Source organism: Aspergillus welwitschiae, assembly GCF_003344945.1.
Source record: "Aspergillus welwitschiae strain CBS 139.54b unplaced genomic scaffold BDQ94scaffold_16, whole genome shotgun sequence".
NCBI classification, from domain to species: domain Eukaryota; kingdom Fungi; phylum Ascomycota; class Eurotiomycetes; order Eurotiales; family Aspergillaceae; genus Aspergillus; species Aspergillus welwitschiae.
The window spans coordinates 695438-717313 of NW_020798710.1; the positions used below are offsets into that span (position 1 = coordinate 695438).

At 49.6% G+C, this 21876-nt stretch overlaps 9 protein-coding genes across 9 annotated transcripts; 3 read left to right on the top strand and 6 right to left on the bottom strand.

Moving 5' to 3' along the window:
* Positions 1 to 2440: 2440 nt before the first annotated feature.
* Positions 2441 to 2756, bottom strand: BDQ94DRAFT_144058 (uncharacterized protein). Its single transcript, XM_026766378.1, has one exon. It carries the CDS (start codon positions 2732 to 2734, stop codon positions 2573 to 2575), a length of 162 nt encoding a protein of 53 aa, XP_026626411.1. The 5' UTR covers positions 2735 to 2756; the 3' UTR covers positions 2441 to 2572.
* A 159-nt stretch (positions 2757 to 2915) lies between these two features.
* On the bottom strand, positions 2916 to 4233 carry brlA (C2H2 type transcription factor BrlA; the record flags this gene model as incomplete). Its single annotated transcript, XM_026773224.1, has 1 exon — positions 2916 to 4233. The coding sequence occupies one exon, from the start codon at positions 4231 to 4233 to the stop codon at positions 2956 to 2958; it is 1278 nt and encodes a 425-aa protein (XP_026626412.1). The 3' UTR covers positions 2916 to 2955.
* Positions 4234 to 7371: 3138 nt separating this feature from the next.
* BDQ94DRAFT_144060 (uncharacterized protein) lies at positions 7372 to 7672 on the top strand. The gene has a single exon (XM_026766379.1). The coding sequence runs from the start codon at positions 7438 to 7440 to the stop codon at positions 7666 to 7668; it is 231 nt and encodes a 76-aa protein (XP_026626413.1). The 5' UTR covers positions 7372 to 7437; the 3' UTR covers positions 7669 to 7672.
* A 632-nt stretch (positions 7673 to 8304) lies between these two features.
* On the top strand, positions 8305 to 8860 carry BDQ94DRAFT_144063 (uncharacterized protein). Its single transcript, XM_026766380.1, has 2 exons — positions 8305 to 8419; positions 8500 to 8860. Exon 2 carries the CDS (start codon positions 8611 to 8613, stop codon positions 8833 to 8835), a length of 225 nt encoding a protein of 74 aa, XP_026626414.1. The 5' UTR covers positions 8305 to 8419; positions 8500 to 8610; the 3' UTR covers positions 8836 to 8860.
* Positions 8848 to 9331, top strand: BDQ94DRAFT_144064 (uncharacterized protein). The gene has a single exon (XM_026766381.1). It carries the CDS (start codon positions 9011 to 9013, stop codon positions 9239 to 9241), a length of 231 nt encoding a protein of 76 aa, XP_026626415.1. The 5' UTR covers positions 8848 to 9010; the 3' UTR covers positions 9242 to 9331.
* Positions 9332 to 9698: 367 nt separating this feature from the next.
* On the bottom strand, positions 9699 to 15004 carry BDQ94DRAFT_159620 (uncharacterized protein; the record flags this gene model as incomplete). The annotated part of the gene is made up of 19 exons (XM_026769095.1): positions 9699 to 9811; positions 9849 to 9965; positions 10076 to 10141; positions 10242 to 10283; positions 10478 to 10527; positions 10601 to 10795; positions 10963 to 11021; positions 11111 to 11211; positions 11378 to 11426; positions 11782 to 11895; positions 12584 to 12957; positions 13114 to 13241; positions 13326 to 13563; positions 13844 to 13878; positions 13978 to 14039; positions 14157 to 14273; positions 14374 to 14414; positions 14493 to 14568; positions 14987 to 15004. 19 exons carry the CDS (start codon positions 15002 to 15004, stop codon positions 9699 to 9701), a joined length of 1995 nt encoding a protein of 664 aa, XP_026626416.1.
* A 1455-nt stretch (positions 15005 to 16459) lies between these two features.
* Positions 16460 to 16876, bottom strand: BDQ94DRAFT_144069 (uncharacterized protein). The gene has a single exon (XM_026766382.1). The coding sequence runs from the start codon at positions 16846 to 16848 to the stop codon at positions 16486 to 16488; it is 363 nt and encodes a 120-aa protein (XP_026626417.1). The 5' UTR covers positions 16849 to 16876; the 3' UTR covers positions 16460 to 16485.
* On the bottom strand, positions 16769 to 20074 carry BDQ94DRAFT_178873 (uncharacterized protein; the record flags this gene model as incomplete). The annotated part of the gene is made up of 3 exons (XM_026773225.1): positions 16769 to 19364; positions 19394 to 19642; positions 19705 to 20074. 3 exons carry the CDS (start codon positions 20072 to 20074, stop codon positions 16969 to 16971), a joined length of 3015 nt encoding a protein of 1004 aa, XP_026626418.1. The 3' UTR covers positions 16769 to 16968.
* Positions 20075 to 20710: 636 nt separating this feature from the next.
* BDQ94DRAFT_178875 (uncharacterized protein) lies at positions 20711 to 21818 on the bottom strand (the record flags this gene model as incomplete). The annotated part of the gene is made up of 2 exons (XM_026773226.1): positions 20711 to 21604; positions 21780 to 21818. 2 exons carry the CDS (start codon positions 21816 to 21818, stop codon positions 20711 to 20713), a joined length of 933 nt encoding a protein of 310 aa, XP_026626419.1.
* Positions 21819 to 21876: the final 58 nt, after the last annotated feature.

The window sequence follows — 21876 nt, forward strand, 5'->3', positions numbered from 1 at the left end:
AGTATTTGACGGTAGTAATTAATATGCACTGCTACGGCGGGTGGTCTTGCCGGTCGTATTGTTCTGCGCGTGCCTGGACTGAGCACGTTGGGTGGAAGACATGGCGTTTGAGGCTGAAGTCTCTCGTGCACATAGAAATAGTATTTGTGGGAGATGTTTGATCTGCGGATATTCGAGAGAAAAATGAGGCGCACTGCAAGATGAATGCATGGAATGAAAGGGAGAAGGTAGAAGGTAACGCTACCGTTGAGCATTCATGCCGAGATAAGGCTAGATATGTGCTTTTTTTGGGACTTTGGGGCAGCGATCTAGACCGTGAAGTGGTATAGATCCTCATTCTGCGGCGAATCTTGGAGGTTCAGAGAGTCGAGAGACGTGTTCACATTCCAGATGTACTCTAGAAGGTCAGTGCGGAGGTAAAGCTTACCGCTGCTGGCGATCGTGCTTAACCAACGAGACAATCGGCTGCCGGGAAATGGAAGGCTGCAAAGACAAACTCCTAGGCATGGTCACCGTAGGTTGGCCAACGAAGCTACACATGTTGATTTGTTGGATCCTGTACCATAATACATCGGCTAGCGAGAATGTAGTACAAACACTCAACTGGCCATGCTAGTAGTCCGAGAACGCGTGAGGCGGTCTAAGATCATGCTGCATATCACCAGCAACACTTCTGATACCCGTGCATGGAAACGAAACCAACAATTTTTTCTTTGCAAAGAGGGCCAGCCCGACGTCCAAATGCACGCTTGTGGGAACCACACATACAGTCGAGGGTGCGTGTGGAGCATGAGTAACGCCGAGGATAGCTGAGCAAGCCAACCTCGTCTCGCATTCTGTGATACAGGTTCCCGCCTCAGCTTGTACTACCTCGGGGTCAAAGACTGTGAGACGCAGTCCGTCCAGGCCGGCAGAACACCAAATGTAAGATCAGTTGGGGTAGGGGAGCTGGATGAGATCCACAGGATTAGTGCAACCTACCAGCCTTTGGAGACAGCAGTGTCCTTTGCATGGAAGAAAAGGTGATTTGATAAGGTGCCACTGCAATGTTAATCTTGGCCAACAGCTGACACCTGAAAGATGGGTGCTTAGAGGTCATCTAGCCTGATGCGACGATGATGTGATCTGGTCCTAGCTTTGGAAACAGCAAAAAGATTTTCCAATATGGACATACTTGCAAGATCGGCAGAGTAATGATGCTATCGTGTGACGGGGAATGGGCCCTCATTTCCTCTGCACGTAAGTAGGAGAAGGGGAGATCTCGAGACATAACGGGGAAAGCCGTTGATGAGCGGTGAAACCTCATTGAGTTATCCGAGAAGACTTCACTTACTGGTAACAAACTACTCCATACCTTAGTGGTGGGACTAGTTACGAGCAGCTGAGAATACTAAGTCATTCCACGGGAAGGCCGGAATGGCAAACAGGAACAAACTACAGTACTTACAACAGACTCACGGGCTTCTTCTCGTAACCATTCACGGGACCTGGCATGTGGGGAATTATTGTTCCTAAAGCCTTAGGCTCAGGTGGCATCCCGGTTGCCGGAATTCCTAGTGGAGAGCAAAAACAAGTACTATTTCCAGGACATGCGTACTAAAAAAATAGTGGATTAGACCTCAGTTGAGCAGCTCAACTGCTGCTTCGGGTTCATGTGGCTTTAGTAAAAACTATTCAGGGCGTGTCAGTCGATAGCTACTAGATCGATAGACGGGGAGGAAGCGTCAGCCGTAATCATCCATGGATAGATACTATGGATACTCCACCTTGGAGCCAGTGACAGAGCGGTAGGATAGCCGCCAATAGGGATAATGCCAGACTCCTGGAATGTGGGACTCGGTGGGGAGGAAGATCGACGGGGGAAAAAGGAAAAGACGAAGAGCTAATGCATGTATGTACCTACTTTAGTCCCTCCCAGCCCGTCTGGCTGACTTCAGATACATCCATCCGCTTCGTCCACTACTACGGAGTACTAAGTACTACTACCAACCAGAAGGGCTCCCCAGAGACTCTCCCCCCCCGCTATTCCTCGTCCTGTCAGTCCGTGCGAGGAAACATCAACTTCTAATTACAGTAAAAAGTAAGTTAGTTAGCTAGTTGGTTAACTAGTTCGTTCGTAATGGTAGATGAGTAAGCTCTCCCGTTTCTTCCCTTTTCCACGGCCCCAACCCATCCATGGGATGAGACGGCCTCCCCGGGAAGGTGTGATACGTTCCAGCTCCATCGCACTTAGCTGGATCTCCAAAGCCACGCTAGGCCTCGTAGCACCATCTGCCTCCCCTCCGTAAACGTGACCCATCAGATACCCGACAAAAATAGGTCGCGGTGGAAGACCCAAAGACCAGAGAGCGGAATCCCGGTAGGCCCAACAGAAGACTAGTCAACGGCTTCCTTGTTTCTTCTTTCCAATTCCCAGTTTATTCCAGAATGGTTCAAGTCATGCAATTGTTTGAATTCTTATTACTTGTTAGGTATCTCGTATAGTGTTCAGTAGTGGATGAGACCAATCAGATTGAAAAGAACGCAGTCAGGTCACTCCCATCGTGTACAAACCATTCCTTTCCATGCCGTTTTAGCCAATCCGTCTCAACGCATTATTATCCAATGGTAGGTTTTCTTTTTGGAAGAAGAAAAAAAAAAATGAAAGAAGAAAGAGAAAGAAATGGAATGAGAAGTGCCTCTCCAAAGCATAAGAGATTTTGGGCCCAGATGGGTGGGGAGAATATAAGATCATGAAGGAAAACACAAAGGAAAGGTATGCAACATTCAAATTAACAAAGGAAATCGTCCGGTGTATATAGCCAGAAAATGTTTTACAAAGAACGCCGTGAAGCGCCGACCGGGGTCTGTCGGGCCCTGTGTCTGTGCCCATCTAATGACCCAAAAGGGAACGGGCAACTCAGGTGCCCAAGGGTATCATGTTTCGGTCCTTCCCGTATTAAACTCTATATCCGCTCACTCCAACCACGCCTCCTCGCTCGTCTCACGAGCATCGGGCATGAGATCTTGGGACTTGGAGTTGTAGACTGGTCGCCCATCAGCAGTTAATTGGCCGCGGTATTCGGGGTTGTAGTCTGGGCTGTTCTCGTCTAGCGTCGCGACATAGCGATTACGGCCGCCGCGCTTGCTGTGGGTCTTCGTGTAATGCGCGTTCAGGTTGTCACTGCGCGAGAAAGCCCGTTCGCAGCCAGGAACCCAGCATACATGCGGCTTTTCCTTAGAGTGGCTCTTCATGTGCCGCTTCAGATGCTCTTGTCTCTTGAAGCGACCCTTGCAACCAGGCTCCTTGCACTTAAATTGGACTTGCTTGATGATGGACGGAAGGTTTTCCAAGCTCAGGCTCTGCTTTGACGACTGCTTCCGAGCAACTTTCCTGGAGGGCTGGCGCTGGACTCGGGCGAGATTGTCGCGATAAACTGGCGATTGGTTGAAGTCATCCAGGTAGTCCATGCCGCCTGAGAGGCGGCTCATTGGTGTATCGGTCCCAGAGGTAGTCCCCAATGAGCAGGAACGCACTGGAGTGGTCGGGCTGTGCGTCTTGAAGGTATTGATTGAGCCTGAAAATTCCGAATATGACGGCGGGGGGGTGACTGGGGCAACCTGCGACGGGGCAATAGTTTGCGGGGCAATTGAGTCTGGCTGCGGGGCCATCCAAGGTATCACATTGCCCATAGACATTGAGTTGGGAACCCTTTCAGGCTGATGGAAAATCGACCGCGACAGACAGGGGTTGGTTGCGGAATCGGGCAGGTAGGGTGCAGCGTGTTGTCGATAGCTGCTACGGCCCATAGTGGAATACTGAGGCATTGCCTGAGGGTATGGGAGTCCAGGGACGCCATGTTCATAGGCTTTCTGTGCCTCTTGGGGGATCCAGAAATGTTCAACGTTCTCATCATATCCTGAGAGAAAGTCGGTCATTGGCATCCGCTCTTGTGCCTCCATTTGCCCATAGGACATGCCCATACTATCGTTTGATGTCATGCTGGCCAGTCGAAAGGCACTGCGCATTGGCGTCGTTCCGGTATGCCTTTCATAGCCTTGTCCCGGGTACGAGGCCCCTTCGTGCCAGGTGGGCGAAGCCAAAGAGCCTTGGCTGTACACACTTGTTGGAGTAGGCGTAGGTGATTCCATGGGTGAGAAGCTGGAAGCCATGGAGGGGCACTCGTTGGAACCCAAGGAGGTACAGTCGACTTCGATGGTCAGGCGATCGGACATGTTACCCTGGGATCTCATGTCTTCGGTTTCTTCAATGAGATGATCCTTTCGAGACGGTGCGGGAGGTACTTCGACTCTTCCACCTGTGCAGGGTACAGTTTAGTGTCTGTGGGTAGTATTGAATGCAATATGTAGGGGTGCTGTGCAGGTGCAACGACTTCGGTCTTCTGAAGGGGGATGAGCTTAAAGAAAGTTTGGAAGGTGGTATGCGGGTGCACGAAATGATGTATGACACAAGGAGGGTGCAGTGTATTATTAGTATATGGGGGAATGTGGCAAGGCGCAACGGCGGCGATATACAAGTGAGAGACGGTGGAGCAATGCGGGTGCAGCGAGGGACCAGTGATGACAAGAGAGAGGCACTGAGGGACAGTGAAGGTAAGAATGCGAACGACAGACGGTGATGTAGCATACAAGACAGAGAAAGAATGAAGGGAAAGTCGCCTCTGCAGAGGGGAAGCAAGCCAAAGAAAAAAAGAGTGAGGGAAGGATGGGAGTGTGAAGTGGAAGTCGAGGTTGGGGAATGGAGGAGGGACGGACGAGGTGAAATAAACAAATCTCCCGGCCATATATCAGGGAAGGCAGGAAAGGGTCGATCACACTTACAGCCAGAAGCCATTACCTAGTAGTTCCCCAAAGGAGAGAGGCGAGCAAAGGACCGAGTCAAGCAGAAAGAGAGAGGCGCGTCGCGTTCCTTTGGTGGTCTAGTACGCAAGGCCAGGAATGTAGACTATAGAGTTCCTAGAGTAACCGCGGCGAATCCCCGTTGGGCGAAGAAACGAAGAGGGGGGGCAATTGTCCGGGATGGAGAGTTCTGGTTGGACTGGGGCCTCAAGAAAAGCGTTTCCTAGGAGGCGCGACTGTCTCTGGATTAAAAGACAAGACGCGGTGCCTTGTGGTTCGTTGTAGGATAGTTCGAGAGAAGGGGAGGGGGGGAGGAGGGCGTGTGCGGTTCGAGATCAAGGCGATGGCGATAAATGGGGACAATCGATAAGCCGCCCTGCGACGCGGTTTTGCTTGGTTCCTGTCTTTCCCAAGGCGGAGCAGTCTGAATCAATGAAAGAAAGAGAAAGGATGTCTCAGTTGCAGCGGAGGGATGTAGTTATAGGAAAGGCAGGCTGGTCCAGCAAGGGGATCTGGATACAATTGGGTGGAGGACGCAAGTAGGAAGGAAGGATGTCTTAGGATTATTAGATGGAAAGCGTAAATCTGTCTAATATTGCGCTGGGATGGGGATGTTTCCAAGGCTGAAGCTTTTCCTGGCGGGGTGTTCACAGGGGAGATTCTGGGGAGTCCGTGGGAGGTTAAATGTTAAATCCCATTCTGGTGAGTCTATCGTCGATTTGCTGTTTCGGGCGAAGAAGCAGGCCCGGAGGGTGTGTGAGGAACCTTTTCCCAGGCAAGTGTTCTTTTATTTTTTATTCTTTTTTTTTTTACCCAGATTTCTCATCCCTCACCTCCAGTCATTTTCTTTTCGTCGATTTTTATTTTTATTTTTTTGCCCTTCTTTCTTATTTTTATTTTCCTGGAATTTATGTTTTATTTTTATTTTTTTTCCTTTCTGCTTCTGGGTCCATAGTTATTTTCATTTTCCTATTATTTTTTATCTATTTACCTTTCTTCTTCTTTTAACCCACTAACGTCGATCTACCTCGAAGGAAATCCACCTTATTGATCGCCTCGGATTTTTTAATCAGATTCCCTGTTCAACCTTCTTATCATTTAGGATTATTGCTTGGGAAGCAACTAAGCAAGTAAGAGTACCAGCTAAGTAGGTAACCCAAAGTTATCGCCAATACACCCAATATCCTTCCCTACTAGTTTCAAGCAAGTGGTTGTTATGTTTCCCCTCTCTACCTAAGTAGTATTGAACAAACTGATATTCATTGGCCCCTTCTTTCCTGATTAAGTGGGTGTGGATGGATCTTCTTTGGTTCTACAAGATCCCTTTCAACCCATCAAATTGGAATTATAGTCCAGAGGAGTCTTCCATAATCTTCTTCCAAAGTACTGAGATAGGGCATACAAAGGGAAAACAATAATAATAATAATACCAAATGGATACTCAGCCTGTCCTGTCACTGTCCAGGAAGGGGAAGAGAAGTAAGAGGAGTGAGTAGTAAGTAGTAAGTAGAACTTAGTCCCTACTACTCTTCCTGACTACTACCTACTTACGTGCGTTGATTACCACCAAATGCAACACGCCAATCCGATCATATTTCTTTTGGGTCCCGAAACTGTGCCTGGAAGGTAGGATATCCACAGCGTCACTTTGTCTTTCCCACCAAACCAGAAAAAGAAAAAGGAATGAATGCATGAGACGCAGATGGGGAGAACCGCCGATGGAATGTTCGAATGTCAGAGCACAGCGAAACATCACTGGGGCCAGGCGGGCCATGGGGGATTAACTAAACCTTAACGCGGATCATGGAATTGGATCATCATCATAATCATCAGCAGCTCGTCCAGAATCTCGGGATCTTCCCCGGGCAGAAGAACCCACCGCAAACTTACTCTTGCCAGCTGCTGGGTCGGGATGGCTGCAAGTAGGCTATCGAAAGTAAAACACCGGCAGATACCAGGTCATTTCATCTTTTCCCCATTCCTCCTCCAGCGTCGTCGTACGACCGATTCTTTTCGGGGGGTGGTCTGTCCCACGGTCATCGCACCGCAAAGACCCTGAGTGATCGGCATCGCTGAACCTCCATGTGGAGCGACTGGAGGTTTCGCTTCGGCAATGAAACATGTACGCATACTAATTTCCAGACACAATTATGCAACAAAAAAAGAAATGAAGCGGAAAAGCAACAAACGCAGCGATCTGGTAGGTCGGTAACGGGTAAAACAAACCCACCACCGCCGTCATTCACAACATCATCAACATCATCATCACCACCACCACCATCATCACCACCATCACCACTACGAATACTACACAATACATCAACGATGCTACCTTCTTTCTCATTCTCAATTCTTCGTGGATCTACACCATGCCAGACTTACTAGTACCAATGGGTATGTATGGGGCACGGCTCAGGTGCATTTCGTACGCCACAGGTTCCATAACTATCACTGATCGCCTTTTGGTTTCAACGCCACCGTCTAGGCCATCTTCGGCCAGTGAGTGCATTGTTGGAACCGGAGGCTGATAATCGCACATCTACAGTAACTCAAAGGCCCTTTAGCCCTCCATCAGGAACGTTCAGACCGTCGAAATTAATGGCTCCACCTCAACCGAGATCTGGTGAACTTTGCCCGAAGAGGGCAACACGCATGACAATAGTTCCCATCAATTTACGGGCATTTCAGGGAACCGAAAGGAAGGTAAATCGAAGAAGAGATCAAAGTGGAAAAGAAGAAAGACAGAGCCAGCCACAGTACCGAGAGAAGCCAACACCGCTACTATTCTTACGATTATCGTATGCAAACCCCTACGCAGAAGCAACGTAGTCTGGGGCTTCCAGAGATAACTTTCCGTTGGGTCAGGTACTGCCCGCGCGGGAGGTGCCCACCGTGGAGATTTTCTATGGTCCCATGGTCCGAGTCAACCGAGCCAGCATCCGCTGTTCTGAAGGGGTTGATTTATGCCCAGAATACAGTTCACTGGCATTCACCGTTTGCTAGACCCTGGTCTGTGCAAACCTGGGCTGGATTGCAGACGAGCCCTGATCTCTTATGGTTTCCGACTGCAGACTGCCAGACAGGCCGCACCCCGATTCCAAACCTGGCCAAACTCGAATATGAAGTAAGAAAGGCGATGTTACCAGTTGGCCACGCACTAGATAAGTGATTGCCACGGGAAATAGCCGATCAAACATGGCTTCCATACCGCGGGGAAGTAGTTTGGAATCCGAAGTGACAGGACCAAGGATCCCAGGAAATTCATGGGAGGTAAGAGATTCCTTGTTCCAAGATCATCACTTATCTGGCTCTCTGTAGGTACCACCAAGTGTCTATCATGTTGGCCCGTAGACTGCAGCCATTCAAGCCCCGTGTCGACCGAGTGCTTCGTACTACCTCAATGCAGGCTACCTACGTATGACCACTACACAACTAGAGATGCAAAATCCAAGCAACAGAAGTAGACTTGAGATTTTCTTTGAGAAAAAAAAAAAAAAATACATATTAAAATAATATAAGGGGTTGTGCTGCGATTACCACCACCGGAATGGTGCAGCAAGAAGGCTGCATTGGGAACCGGCTATGTTGATTAGCAGCAAAGCAGGTATTGTTGAGGCCTGGGAAACTAATAACGAGGCAGAAAGAAAGATACGTACGTACCTATCCATCTGGGGGAGGGGGGTATAACTGGAGCGATCGCGTATTCAACGCCCCGTCTGTACTTTCTCCTCCTCTCCGTCTCCTCCCATTCTGGGATCGACTGGAAGAGGCATGAAGAGCAGCAGAAAGGCGCTTTGGCCGACGATCACTGATCGTACGCACATCATCCACCTGGACCAGTGGGCGGGCGGGCGGTCGACACTGGCTGGATCCTGCAGGTTTGAAATCCGGCCTCCAGCCCCCGGTGGGCCAGCCGCACCTATCAGAAACCCGCCAGCCTTGCCAGATGCCAACAGCCACTCGGGCCCTTTGCCCAGGAACGCTCCGGCCTGGTAATGGCCTATAGTGGTCCGTCACCAGTACCTTCTGGATGTACGTAGCACAGTAGTCGCCTGTACCAGTCACCGTGGAATGTGGGGGTTGGTTGCTTCTATCCCACCGATTGTACCCAGTACTTCTCGGTTCCGTGAGCTTGGAAGGTACGGAGTATGTACCTCGTACCTCGTATAGTATGTTAGTATGTTACCCTGCAACAACTCTTGAGTCAAGTACTGAGTACCAGCTGCTTAGGTACTACTTATGCTTTAGTATGGAAACTCTGCCTAGTAAGGTACCTGGTTTTACTGGTACCGACCGGTGGTCACTGGTAAGTAACCAAGTACGTAGAAGTAAAAGACTCACCCACTCACCCACTCACTCACTCACCCACAGAATAACTAGTAGTGGTATGATTCGATTCTAGCCTATTCCAGTAGTCGTGCCACTCACCTCAACGTCTTCCTCACAGCGTCACCAGGTCCTTTTCCTTTCCCCACCGAGTCATACCTCGATCGTCCTTATCATCGCCATCACCTCAAATCCCGGCATGACTGGTGGGTGGTCTTTGCTGGTGTGTACCACGTCTTTCGAATGATACGTACGGCACGGTCTACATACATACCTGCCTATCTGCTATTCACCTCCCCCACCAGGTGCTTGTCTCTCGTCCCATGACTGGTCTGCTTCTTCTCACTTTTGCCTCTTCCATTCTCAATGGTCCTTGACTGACTCGAAATGTCCCAGCCGGCGAGATCTCTAGGTATTGCTCAACTATCACTCAACTATCACTCAACTGCCATTTCCAAAAAGTTATTTTGATCCCATGGAATCTTTCTCGTCATGACTTTCCCCACCCGTGAGGCGGCGCAGTTTCTGACTCGTCACGCGTCAGCCAATGCTTCGATTCTCTGGGCATGAACCCCGTTACTCCCATGCGAAAAAGAACCACCAGCCGGACAAGTCAATCGGTCGGACACGTTGTTTGCTTCCCCCCCTAGTACTTTCGTGCTGATAAGGTACTGCCTTGGGACCTTTGGCCGCGAAACACTCTATCCAGATGATGGGTTGAGCGACGACCTTCACTGTGGCTTGTAATTTCCCAGCAATCATGGACTTTCCATGAAGTTGCGGACAACAGTCCGGCTTTCCTGAAAGGCTCTCGTGTACTTTTTCTCTCCAATGAAGTATCAAAGCTCGTCAGAATATGCGGGCTCTAGTGTTCTCCAAAAATTAATCGCCCATACATTGGATCGAACACCCCCAAAATCTATGGCAGTGCCTTCGGTCAGGAATTGCGGTCGGAGGTTCTTGACAATGTAATGGCCTGGTCAACCACCGCAATGACACATTCTGACTCAGGCAAGCTAGGAGTCATCATGTCTTAGCCTATGCTATGTGTTGGGACTTGAAACCAAGCCCCATACCTACCAATATCGTACTTAGCCACTGGCTGCTAACTCCACTAACTACTCAGCCCACAACACCGTGTATGAGAGGTACACCCATGCGTGATAGTATCTTTCGTGAAATGGGTAATGATAACACATTGGCCCCTCTCATTGTCAATTTCTCTCGGAGCCCTTCGCTAGGACTGGATAGGAAGCTTGAATAACAAAGGAGATAGGTCTTCACTAAGCCACTAAAAAAACTAAGTTTATACCCGGTGCGACGCTAATGAATGGGTGTCTGTGGGCGGGTCTGACAGTTCCCCTGCTTGGCTGCTCATCGACAGACTAGCTTTTACTACACTGAGCGCTCGTATTAAGCCGAGGCTTACGGTTACCAGGGTTTGTCTATTGAATCATGAGCTTGAGCTTGGTCGAACATGTCGGGCTTCTGGTCCGAGGGCAACAGGGATCCTTTTGGGATAGGTCGGGATTTGTGCATTATCGCGGACAGAATGGGAGTGCGTACTCCGCATACACGTCGCTGGCCCGGTAGGATCGCTATTCTTGATCTCCCGCACTCCCTACTGCTGCTGAGCCACACCCCCAAAGCAAGAACTGAGCCACGGCCGCTATTGCCTAGCCACTTGTGACTTGTCATCGCCGTCGTTCCAGGCTCGGCCGAAGGATATCACCGCTGGTTGAAACCTCCACTTTCCCAATTCACCAAGCCTATAGTGTTCTCGAAGGCTTCACTTACTTATCCAAGCACTCTGCACCGCTGATCTTGACGACTACCCAGAAACCGTGCGTCGCAGCCTATAGTCAGCCGCACAAAGGCAATCTTGCAGACTTGCCGGTTATAAGCCTGTCGCAGCATCGTCCGGTGTCTGGGCGATTGGTTCTACATCCGGAGCAAGCAAAGTGGAACGGACAGACAATCTTCCGGAAATAATGGCCTCCCTTGACTGTTCTGGCCCGAGCTCAGCGAGCCACAATTCATCAGTCACTTAATCAACCCAATCAATTCATTGCCGAATCTTGTACCCTCGCGACTCTACTGCTTCCATCTCAAAGGAGTAGTTGACGTCAAGTGGCTGTCTTAACACCTAGATTATGTAGCTATGACCACCCGCTTTGATCAAACCCCGGATTTTCAATTGAACTTTGATCACCAGATCCCTTAATCCCGCCCATTGAGAGAAGCCCATTGGGAGAAGGTTCCTTAATGAAGAAAAAAGGCAATAGGTGAAAACCGCTAAGATCATCAATCGGGCCCCGAGCGGGTATCTAGGAGCTAAGTAACTCTTGTGTTGTTATCATGCACCCGCGGACAGGCACACTGACCGCCGGGTTAAGTTAGACCGGGTTAATTCCACACGCTATCTTTGTGTGGTTTTATGGTCAAACTCCTCTATTCCTGTTGAAGATGTGATCATTAAATGAGTCTTCTGGATTATTTGTCAAGCGTCCTTGTGCTATCTCGGCGTTTCTTCGTCGCCAATTTCACCAAATCCTGCTTTCCGTCGCCCAAGGGCGAACCCCTGCAGCACGGGCCTGTATGTCGCAAGGAGTTGACCGGACAATTCAAGGGCGTTGAGATCTTCAAAAGGGTTCCTGCGGTGAGATTTGAATCCACTGCATTGACGATGCTGCCAAGACCACGATCAGCCGGATCCTTGATATTCCCTCCCTTTATTATCGTTCTACCCACCGATCAATATATTGGACCCAGATCCAATCCACTCCGATGAAGATGCGGAAAATTGGCCGATTGTGGCTTCCTACCAGCTACCACCCCAAAAATTTTGTGAGAGTCCCATTGCAAAGGAAAATGGACCAGATCTACACCATATGTGGACTAACCTAAATCTTGAGTTACAAACGTGTGAAAGCATCACTTCTGGCCAGTGGCGCGACGAGGGCTAGACTTGATGCCTATTCCAAATAGACCCCCTATCATCTGAATACAACTCCTAGTTCTAGTCAGGAGTTGGCTATGGCGTTATTGAGATGGTCCAGGTATAAGCAGGGCACAGGTACATTATTCGTCCGTGAGCCGGCTAGGGAAGACAAAGAGAGAAAGGGCCACAGAAGCTGAAATCTGCAAAGCGACAATAATAGCGATAGGAGAAAGATTGGTAACCACTTGCTAGTTTCATCGCCTGGACCTGCAACAGCAAAGCCTTCCATCCACTCGCACAGCCACAGGTCTCCGTGGCTGGATAAAGGCCTGGCTAAAAATGTCACTCGACAGAGTAGAGGAGCCGTTTGGGCTCAGCAATCAACACCCTTTCTGCCCGATCCGTAACCGATGATCTTCGTCGCAGCATCCTGGGTATGGAGTACTCCGTTATCTATCACGACCGGTCCATACCCACCCTTAGCCTAGAGGCTCCATTCCCGTTTGTCTGACCGGATAGAAGCTCTGACAAGCAGCGGCACTGCTTTCCATTTCCCCAAAGTTCTTCATCCGCAGCGCCTTCAACATTCACAATTTTCCAGTACGTACAGGTCCAAGTTAAGTAAGCGAAGGCTTGAGTTTGGAATGGTCGGTTGGGTCGGCGTAAATCTGTGTTTAATGGGTTATGTTCTACATGCCCTCCCGGGAGGTCAACAGGACAGTCAAAAGCCTGCTGCAGGTACATCATCCCAGTGCAATGTCTCCTGTGCGACCGTTCGGGAAGGAATTCATCTTTCTTCCCTCTTTTCTCGACCTTTCTCGGGGGAAGCCACTGGAATAATTGTCCAGAACCTGATTGACTCCCAGGAAAAGTCCACGGAGCATTAAGAAGCAGGATCAACATTAAATGTTGCTGAACAAGGTCCATTCATGTCTCAGCTGCTGCGCAGCCCTCCCGTGCTTCGTTCTATTCCTGTTTCATCAGCATCCATGCAAGACACGACCAACAGTTATCAGCTACGGTTCTTTCGCTCGGGAGGGCGAGTGGAGAGTACTCTGTAGGGGGTGGATCCCAATCGGGCAATCCCAGCTCTGCTAGTGCTGCATTGTCTGCCCCTTGCGTCCCGACTTTTTCCCTTTTCCTGCCAGACCACCCCAATAAATGGAGAGACTCAGGGCTCACGATTGGCTGATGGCTGCCATTTCATCAATCAGCCCACCAATATCGCCATTTTGAGTTGCATTGCATTGCATTGCGTTGGCGTTGAAGGCCCATTCCTGGCCTTGGCCTATGGAGTCTTGCAGAAGCAAGCCTATCTGGGCAAGCGATTTTCACCAGCGAACCAACCCCACACATACTCGTGCGCGCAACACGACCATCCTTCCGTTCTGGTCCAACGGCGGTGGCTGTCTGGGGAGCATGGCAGGAGGAAGGTGTGCGAGACGGTCCTCGCGCAGCTGCTTATCAAGTGGACCATTCTCGTCTACGTCATTTTATTGATTCCCTTGGGCACCAACACACTATTGGCCGCACTCTTAGGCTCCCTGAGCTCTCGTTAATTATTAGCTAATATATTGTTCCAGGGGCTGTTTTCCTCTTTTCCCCCACGTCCCTCCGCACTGTACGGAAGTTCTCGCGAACCCTCCCGAATCTTTCGGCGGCTCAACTATAGATTCGCGAAACCCTAGATGTCTCCATAGTCCGGAAATAGAGCATTCAACCTAGAATGGGGATTACCGGCTGAACTATCACAGTAAGCCACGTCTAAGCTTCTGCATCCCCAGCCTAACCCGCGATAGTGCTCTGCAACGCTTCATTACGACGTGATGCGGTACTCTAATGTATTGTCTGATTGGAATGTGCAGGACAACCTGAAACCTAGCCATCCACCAGCCATTCTCTCCGCCGGGGTGACTGGCTCGGATCCTCCATCCTACTCAGGACACCACTCATCCAACCGGGTGGCCGGACCACGCGCACACACCCTCTCTAATGCAGACTAACCCATTTACATACATCCGTACATCATCCATGCAACTGTGACACAAACTAGAAACTCAATATCAGCCTTGACGCCGCGGAGAGTCGTTCCTGGCCCTTCCCACTTCGGCAGTTCGACACTTTCCTGGTCCGTGGCTGGCTCGACCATGGCGCACGTACCGTATATCTGCAGCGGAGATCATTGTAGATCTGCAGATCCCCCCAGTGGGACGGTCTCTTTACTTGTCCCAGTGCGCTCTTTGCTATTTAGCATGATAGTCCCAAACATGGTATTTCACGGCATTTGGTAGAGAGAAGAACAGACTCGCTGTCGAGTCATGTCCAAGATACTATTGTGCCACATATTGGTCTCAAAAACAACCTCCTCATGTGAATTTATGATCACGGGTGCCTTGGCTGGTTGCCATGTGACAGTCCCAGCTCAGGCAATGTCTTGCAACTGACAGCCTCTGCGTTCCAGCCTACACATAACAACAACACAACCATAATGTGCATGCTAACAAGCAATTCGAACCAGACGACGAGGCATATATTTTCACAGTATCTCAATCGTAGCTAGTGGTCGCCTTCTGTGCCTCATAGAAGACCTGGATGTATGAAAATTCATGACTCGGTATCTTCAATATTCTCTGCAATCTTCGAGTCTAGAGACTACATATTCATTCCCACCACATCCACATAGTTAGTGCACGATAGACAACTCAGGCCCTCTGACCTTTTATCATTCCCTAGATGCGAAAGCTTTACAGTAGTATCTACTTGTCTCTTTTATTTACCTGTCTTTTGGATATGGATTGAATACCACCCAGTAGAATAGCCAAATACTAGGGAATAATATATATCGGAAACAGTACTAACACTGACAGTTGTCGCACATACTTCGTAGTAGCCAGACATTCATCTTATCACTATAATACCAGTAATAGAGGTCGGTATCAGAGCATGTAGCAACTCAGTTCGATGAATAGTTACTAGTAGTATCCTGATAACATTGATGAGGAGGCCGTAACGCAGTGATGAACTACTACTACTATTACCCATGTATATATTCCCAAGTTCAAATCCAAATGTGTATAACAGGCTCCTTTGCCCGCACACAGAGATGTTGAGCTACTTATAATCTATTTCCTTGTTATCCAGGAACCTGTAGACTAGGAGTATCTGAATATCTAAAGATAATACAGTACCACTACTAGTGGAGATCAAGAGCAAGTCTCGACTGTCTTTATATACATGGTGTATGTGTGTATGGAATGCGGCCACTGTTGTTGGGTTCAACGAGAAGAAACGTAACTACTACTACTACTACTACTACTATAGAAATGAAAGTCTTCATGAAAGAACAGAATCACTACTACAAGAGACATCTCCCATCCTTGTGTATTGTTAAACCGTATCTCCTAATGTACACTACGGAAACAACTCTGTTATCATTACTGCTCACACCACTACCATGATGTTGGAGTGGATATATATCACAAATTACTACTGACCACACCAGTACCCAGTCAGTAAATGTACTACTTAATTTTCCAGCGCAATATTCGTTACCAGTAACTATATACTAAGTACACTTCCGACTCTTACCCCGTGAGCTCATACTCGCCACAACTTGCGCTAATCCACTACTCCCAATACTAGGGTGGGAAGAGGGAAAATATAACATATTCTTACTCAGTAGTGGTGTAGCAGCACCAAGAGATACGGTGCTATAGAACCTTCATCGGCAGCCGAGTAATAGCACAATGGAACCGCGTTGTCAGGTCCTCGATGACTCCCTGCATGCCGGTGACCATGCGTCTTCAGTTTTGTGTAGAGGTGTTGATAGAACGAGGGGAATAAAGAGATCTGAAAATTAGACAGGCATATCCTATGCCGGCTATAGTTTTCCCAATTACGTGCATGGCTGCTCCGCGAGTAGCGAACCTGCTGTAGAGATGGTAATTGCACGTGAGAGGACAGATTTGATTGATTGCCGTAGGGAAATTATGAGCATTGACAAAGGAAATTACCATCTGACATCTGTAAACGGTGTGGAAGTAGTTACTGATTCACGGCGACAATGGTTCATTTCGATTCTGCTCGAGGTGCAGGATAGCAGCCAGTTGATGTTTGAGCTGGCATGAGTGTGGTCACTGGTCTGTCTGTCTGTAGAGCAAGTGTGTTCGTTGCTGTCTACTGGGGTTGGAATCCAGCTCGCTGGATGCTGTTTGTTGGCTAGGCTTCTGTCGTTGTTCAGACTTGCCTAAAGGGCTATTATGGGATTATGATTCATGGGGATTAGGATAATTACCAACACTTGGCCTCTCGTCAATGATCAAGTAGGTGGTCCTACTCGTAACAGACACTTATATCAGTTCACTTCAATTCGATTCTTATCAGACATCAACGTCAACATCAGCATAAATCAAAGGGGACACCTGTACAAAAATGGTATCAAGTCGGTTCCTTGCTCCCCTAAATTCAACCAGTCCAGTCCCGAGTGGTACAAGCAAATCAAATCGCCAAGCGCAAACCAGGAAGAGAAAAAGCAAAGCAAAGCAAAGCAAATAATAAGGATACCAAAAAGAATAAAAGGAGGCCCGAGTCATACAAAAAAACGCCAACCTCTTTTGCCTTGGATCCCAATACCTTATGCACAGTCTCAGAAATGAAGAAAAAATAAGCGGTGACTTGAGAAGAAGAAAAAAGAACAGACAAATCCCAATGTAAAATCGTGGAGGTTCGTGGGGAAGCGCCATGCGCTGTCCAAATCCGATAGGTATAAGAATGGTAAGGGTTAAAAAAAAAAGGGTAAAGATGAAAGAATAGCCCTGCGGCGTATAGTAGTTAGAATGAAAAGAAAAAGAAGGTAAAGCAAATCAGCTACTTCCCCGGGCGTTCTGCATCATATTCTGTTGTTGTTGCTGCTGCTGTTGATGTTGCTGCTGCATCACCTGGGCTTGAACATGAGCAACTTGGTTGGCACGTTGCTGAATCAACTCGCGCTCTCGTCGAACGATGTCATGAACCCAGGCTTTGGCATTCTGTTCCAGTCCCGTGGTGTACTGTCGTTGAATATGCGGTGGGAACTGAGACGGCGAACCGTACTGTGGCATCAATCGAGCCGCCATTTCTTGCCTAAGCCGTACCAATCGCTGAGTGAATAATTGCTGGTAGCGCTGTGGAGTGATAACGCCTTGTGCCAAATTTACTCCTTGCATATTTTGTGGCAGATGACCTCCATTGGCCTGAGCCGCTGCCATTAGCATCTGCTGCTGTTGAGGGTTCATATGTGGGCTGTTTTGGTGTACCTGTCCCTGTTGATTCTGTGATTGCTGGCCTTGCGGCTGTTGCGGTTGTTGTTGTTGTTGTTGTTGCTGCTGCTGCTGTTGCTGTTGCTGTTGCTGTTGCTGCTGAGCCATGTGCATCTGCGCGAGCTGCGCACGCATCAACTGAGCCTGATAGGCTTGTGGGTTCGGGAACTTGGGCTGTGCCTGGAAATTCTGCTGCTGAGCTTGTAGCATCTGCTGCTGATGGGCTTGAATGTTCTGCTGCGCATGTGCATTTGCCTGCATTTGAGCTACTTGCTTGGGCGAGAACTGGTTTTGTACCATATGACCTTGTTGGGCAAGAAGCTGTTGTCTCTGCTGCAATAGCATCTGCTGTTGCTGTTGAGGTGTGAGGCCCATACCGCCACCCATTTGCGGAGTTCCCATCATGGTAGCCTGGTTCATCACCGGTGTAGGGGCCATAGTCGTGTGACTCGGACTAGCGTGGCTCATACGCTGTGTTGGCGTTACATTGCGCATGATAGGAGTAGCATGAGACATTGCTGGTGTTCCTTGAGTCATCTGTGGTGTCCCGTGTCGGCTCTGTCCCTGCTGGCTTCTGGAAGGTGCCATTGGATGGCTCATGACTGTAGGATGGGCATGCTGCAATGCAGATGGCGGCCTCGGGGGGCTGCCTGCTCCCTGCATAGAAGACGTCATGCTCATAGGAACACTTGCTTGTGCGGCCATTGTGTTGCCAACAACAGGCGAAGAGGTGTTGTGAGGGGTCTGATTACGGACAACCGGCGAAGACTGCGGCGCTTGGCTAACCCCGTTCGTTTGCGCCATGACATGTCGGTTCTGTTGCTGCTGTTGCTGCTGCTGTTGTTGTTGTTGTTGTTGTTGTTGCTGCTGCTGCTGCTGCTGCTGCTGCGCCGCAAGTTGCGCCTGAGCCTGCGCGGCAAAGTGCTGTCTACGAGCCTCCTCCTTAGCGTGCTCTTCATTCTGTCGCTGCTCCATAAGGCGGCGTTTCTCCCTCTCCTGCTCTTGCTGCTGTCGTTTAGCCAATTCCTGTTTCATCTTGACTTCATGCTCGCGCTTGGCCTTCTCCTCATGCTGCATACGGATATTCTCAAGCGTCTTGAACCTTGAGAATCGCGGCTCAAATGGTGCACCACCACCTGTATCATCCACAACAGCGGACTTCGGCCCTCCAGCGCCGCCAGAAGTGGTAGGCTCCAGTCTCTCATCCATGATGAGCATGAATCTCTCTTCCTCAGCAGCCAGCGCCTCGTCAGCGGCCAGCTCAGCCACGGTACGCTTCCTCCTCTTTGGTGAAGGTGGCGGATCGCGGTGGAGCGGACTCTCCATGATCTTCAGCAGATCTTGCACAGCGTCGAAACTGTTGACAGGATCCAAGAAGAGAGGTGGAGCCAGTGCTCTTGTCAATCTCGCTTCACATTCCAGAAATTCCTGAGGTTCGACCAACATTTTCTGCCGTTTTGCAGGATGGCTACGTTCAGTCTGATTGGATGACCCTCCTGGAGATGGAGGAGCTGTAGACGAGGACTGTTGAGGACGCGAGGTGGCATTTGATGCCGACTGCTTCGCCGCTTTGGGATCGGGTGTAGTAGCAAGAAGAGTGAGTTCCGCTTGTAAGGAACGCGGAGTCGGATGGAGGACGGTAGTGAAGACACGGGGTTTCGGAGGCTGTTTGGATTGAGCGGAGTTAGACGTAGCTTCTTTTGCACGACTCTCCGAGTCGCCGGACTGCTCGCCATTGGTTTTCGCATCGGGTTGATTTCCGGTTGGGGCTTCCTTGGCGGCCGGCTTATCGGAGTTCAATTGGGATTGTTTTGGGTATGGCACATAAGCCGATGGTGTAACATGCTCGTTATAGTTATGAATCGAGAACGGGGTGTTGTTCTCGTTGGAGGTCGGCGCAGTCGACTTCCTGGCCTGAGCTGACACCGACTTGTGATCGACCACGCGAACGATGAGGCAGCCTGTGAATTGCAGAGGTTAGCCAAGTCACCATGTAGAGGTGAATTTGTGGCATGTGGAAGCGTGCCTTCATAGAATCGAACATTAGCCCGCAACAGCTCCTCCATCATGTCATGGGGAACGGTTCCGGCACGAATATGTTCGATGATGACCTTCATCTCGGAATTATAAGGGAAGCTTCCATCTTGTTGCTCGAAGCGGAAATGTGTGGGGTGGAGGTGGAGGATGAGCGAGGGCGGGCATTTGGAGAACTTCTTGAGGATGTAAGACGACGTTTTGACTATGACGCACCCGATGGTCAGTACGCAGGGGCTCCGCAAGTGGATCGGGCTGAGAGCTTACCATATGGCTCGGGACACCTGTTCCCTGCGCGACGATCATTGTCAATGGATAAAGACCTTAGCAATGGTTTCTGTAACCGCGCGGCCTGATCACCGGGCTTTTGCGCTTCCTTCTTAGGTCGATTCTGGATAGCCTTGTTCGAGCCGGCACCCGCATTAGCCGCGCCATTGACGCCATTTGACGTCGGGCCGCCTGCGGAGCTTGCTGAAGCCGGATGATTCGAACCGGGCAAACGTTTCGCGGAGGAGGGGGGAGAGGAGGAGGAGGACTGTTGGGACTTGACTCCGTTGACTCCGGTCTGGACGAAAGGCGGGGGCGGTCGCTTCATCTTAGGGGTATGGGAGGTCGGCTTGGAGATTGCGGTCGCCATAGTCTCGGAGGTGAGCCGCGACGCGATTATAGTCGCAAGCTTATGAATGCGACCTTGGGTGAACCGGATCCAGGAAGGATGGGGACAGGCCGTGAATCGTGGTTGATGATACAGCCGGAGCGCGAGACATGTGGGGAGCGGAGATCGGGGGCGGCACGACAACGAACTGGCCCGATTCAATGCGGACACTTGCACAAAGCGCGGGTCGCTACAGACAAAGGGTATGAAAGTCCATCGAACAGACACCTGCAAGGAAGGCAGGGGAGGCTCGGAGCGAGTGGGAAGAGTCGGTCGACGGTCGGTTGTGGCTCTGCAAAGGGAGTTTGTATGATGCCAAGCCGCGGGCGACGTGAAGGAGGTCGGGGTCACCTGACTACCGCTTTGGGTTTAGTGTCGAGCGCCTGTTCGCTGATTCCGATATAGAAGATATCAAAGTATTCTCTGGCTCATATCTTCTATTCTTGTGTAACACTTACAGGCTACTAGATAAGATAAGAGTTGTGATTTTTCTGAAAAGAAGCTGGTGACGACTATACCTAATGTGTTACTCTCGATACAGAAATGAAGAAGGATCACTACTATGGTGTCATTCAACATCTGAGAGTTTAGTTCAGTGAGTGAGAATGAATAGATCTTTCAAATACAACGCGAAATCTCGCGAAAACCCTCATTATCAATAACTATATCTCGCTCGGCTCCAGTGGGCTGTCGATCAAACAAAGCCCTGAATGGAATGACAAGAGGCTGCCCCATAACTGCCTCAGGTGTAATGACTACCTCCTGAACACAGAAGGCAGTTTGCATGCTTGCCGGCTGTTGAGCAAGAGGCGGCATCAGACTATGCTGTTGGCGTAGCTGCTCAATAAATAGTCTAGTGACTGATCTCCCAGAAGGGACGAGCTGCCACTTCTCAATCCTCAGTGTCCTGGATCCCGAGTCAATTGAGAGCAGAAGCACGATCCTAGTATCACCAGAGGAATTCTGAAACCGCCATGTAGCATCTCGACGAAGCTTTGCTAAGGACTCCGAAACACCCGTTTCTATAACAAGTGTCGGCCATTCTTCGAGGCCACCAAGAGGCAAGCGACTGGGAGGAAAAAGACAGCAATCAGGCTGCTTGCCCTGTGTGGAAAGCGTATCAGGCAACGTAACTGCATTCCCCCAAGTGTATTGTGTGCGGGGCACTCCCATTTGCAAACACTGGCAGTCAATGTAGCGGAATAATTCTGATGTAGTGAAATGGTGTGGAACACCTGCAGCTACTTTGATAAGCCCTGTTGTTCCGATCCACATAAATCGGACCGAGATGCCTGCTAGTAAGTCATGGTCCTCCTTCAGCTTGTCGATGGCGGCTTGTGACATGTTCGTGAGAGCTAACCATTGGTTTCCTGACCAGTTGTTCTGCTCGAGCTGGGTGTAAATGGCTTCTACTTCATTCCGTAATTGTTTCCAGGATGGAAATGGTCGCTGCTGGTAGGATGCTGGTAACCCAGCCAAAATAGTATAGGCATCACTGATCACGGTCGAAATCTGCTTTCATGAGGCAATGGTTAGTATTGCTGCGGAGTCGTGTCGAAGTTGAGTAGAGAGGTACTAACTTGAGAATTGAAGAACACTAGTGCTAGTAACTAGATGAGGAAGGTTGTGGTTGAGGGAAGAAGGTAGTGGGTATATATGCCTGAAGGACTTTATTCAATTTACGTACCATTATTGCCAACGCTGGATTAGCAGGAGCCACGACCATGCAGTGATTTTGATTAGATTCAGACGATGAGGTACTGTGGCAGTAAGAAATGAAGTGG

What these genes read in the sequence shown, in the direction of transcription:
- BDQ94DRAFT_144063 (XM_026766380.1), top strand. Translation starts at nt 8,611, where the DNA reads ATGAAGAGCAGCAGAAAGGCGCTTTGGCCGACGATCACTGATCGTACG.
- BDQ94DRAFT_144069 (XM_026766382.1), bottom strand. Translation starts at nt 16,848, where the DNA reads ATGGCGCTTCCCCACGAACCTCCACGATTTTACATTGGGATTTGTCTG.
- BDQ94DRAFT_144064 (XM_026766381.1), top strand. Translation starts at nt 9,011, where the DNA reads ATGTTAGTATGTTACCCTGCAACAACTCTTGAGTCAAGTACTGAGTAC.
- BDQ94DRAFT_144060 (XM_026766379.1), top strand. Translation starts at nt 7,438, where the DNA reads ATGGCTCCACCTCAACCGAGATCTGGTGAACTTTGCCCGAAGAGGGCA.
- BDQ94DRAFT_144058 (XM_026766378.1), bottom strand. Translation starts at nt 2,734, where the DNA reads ATGATCTTATATTCTCCCCACCCATCTGGGCCCAAAATCTCTTATGCT.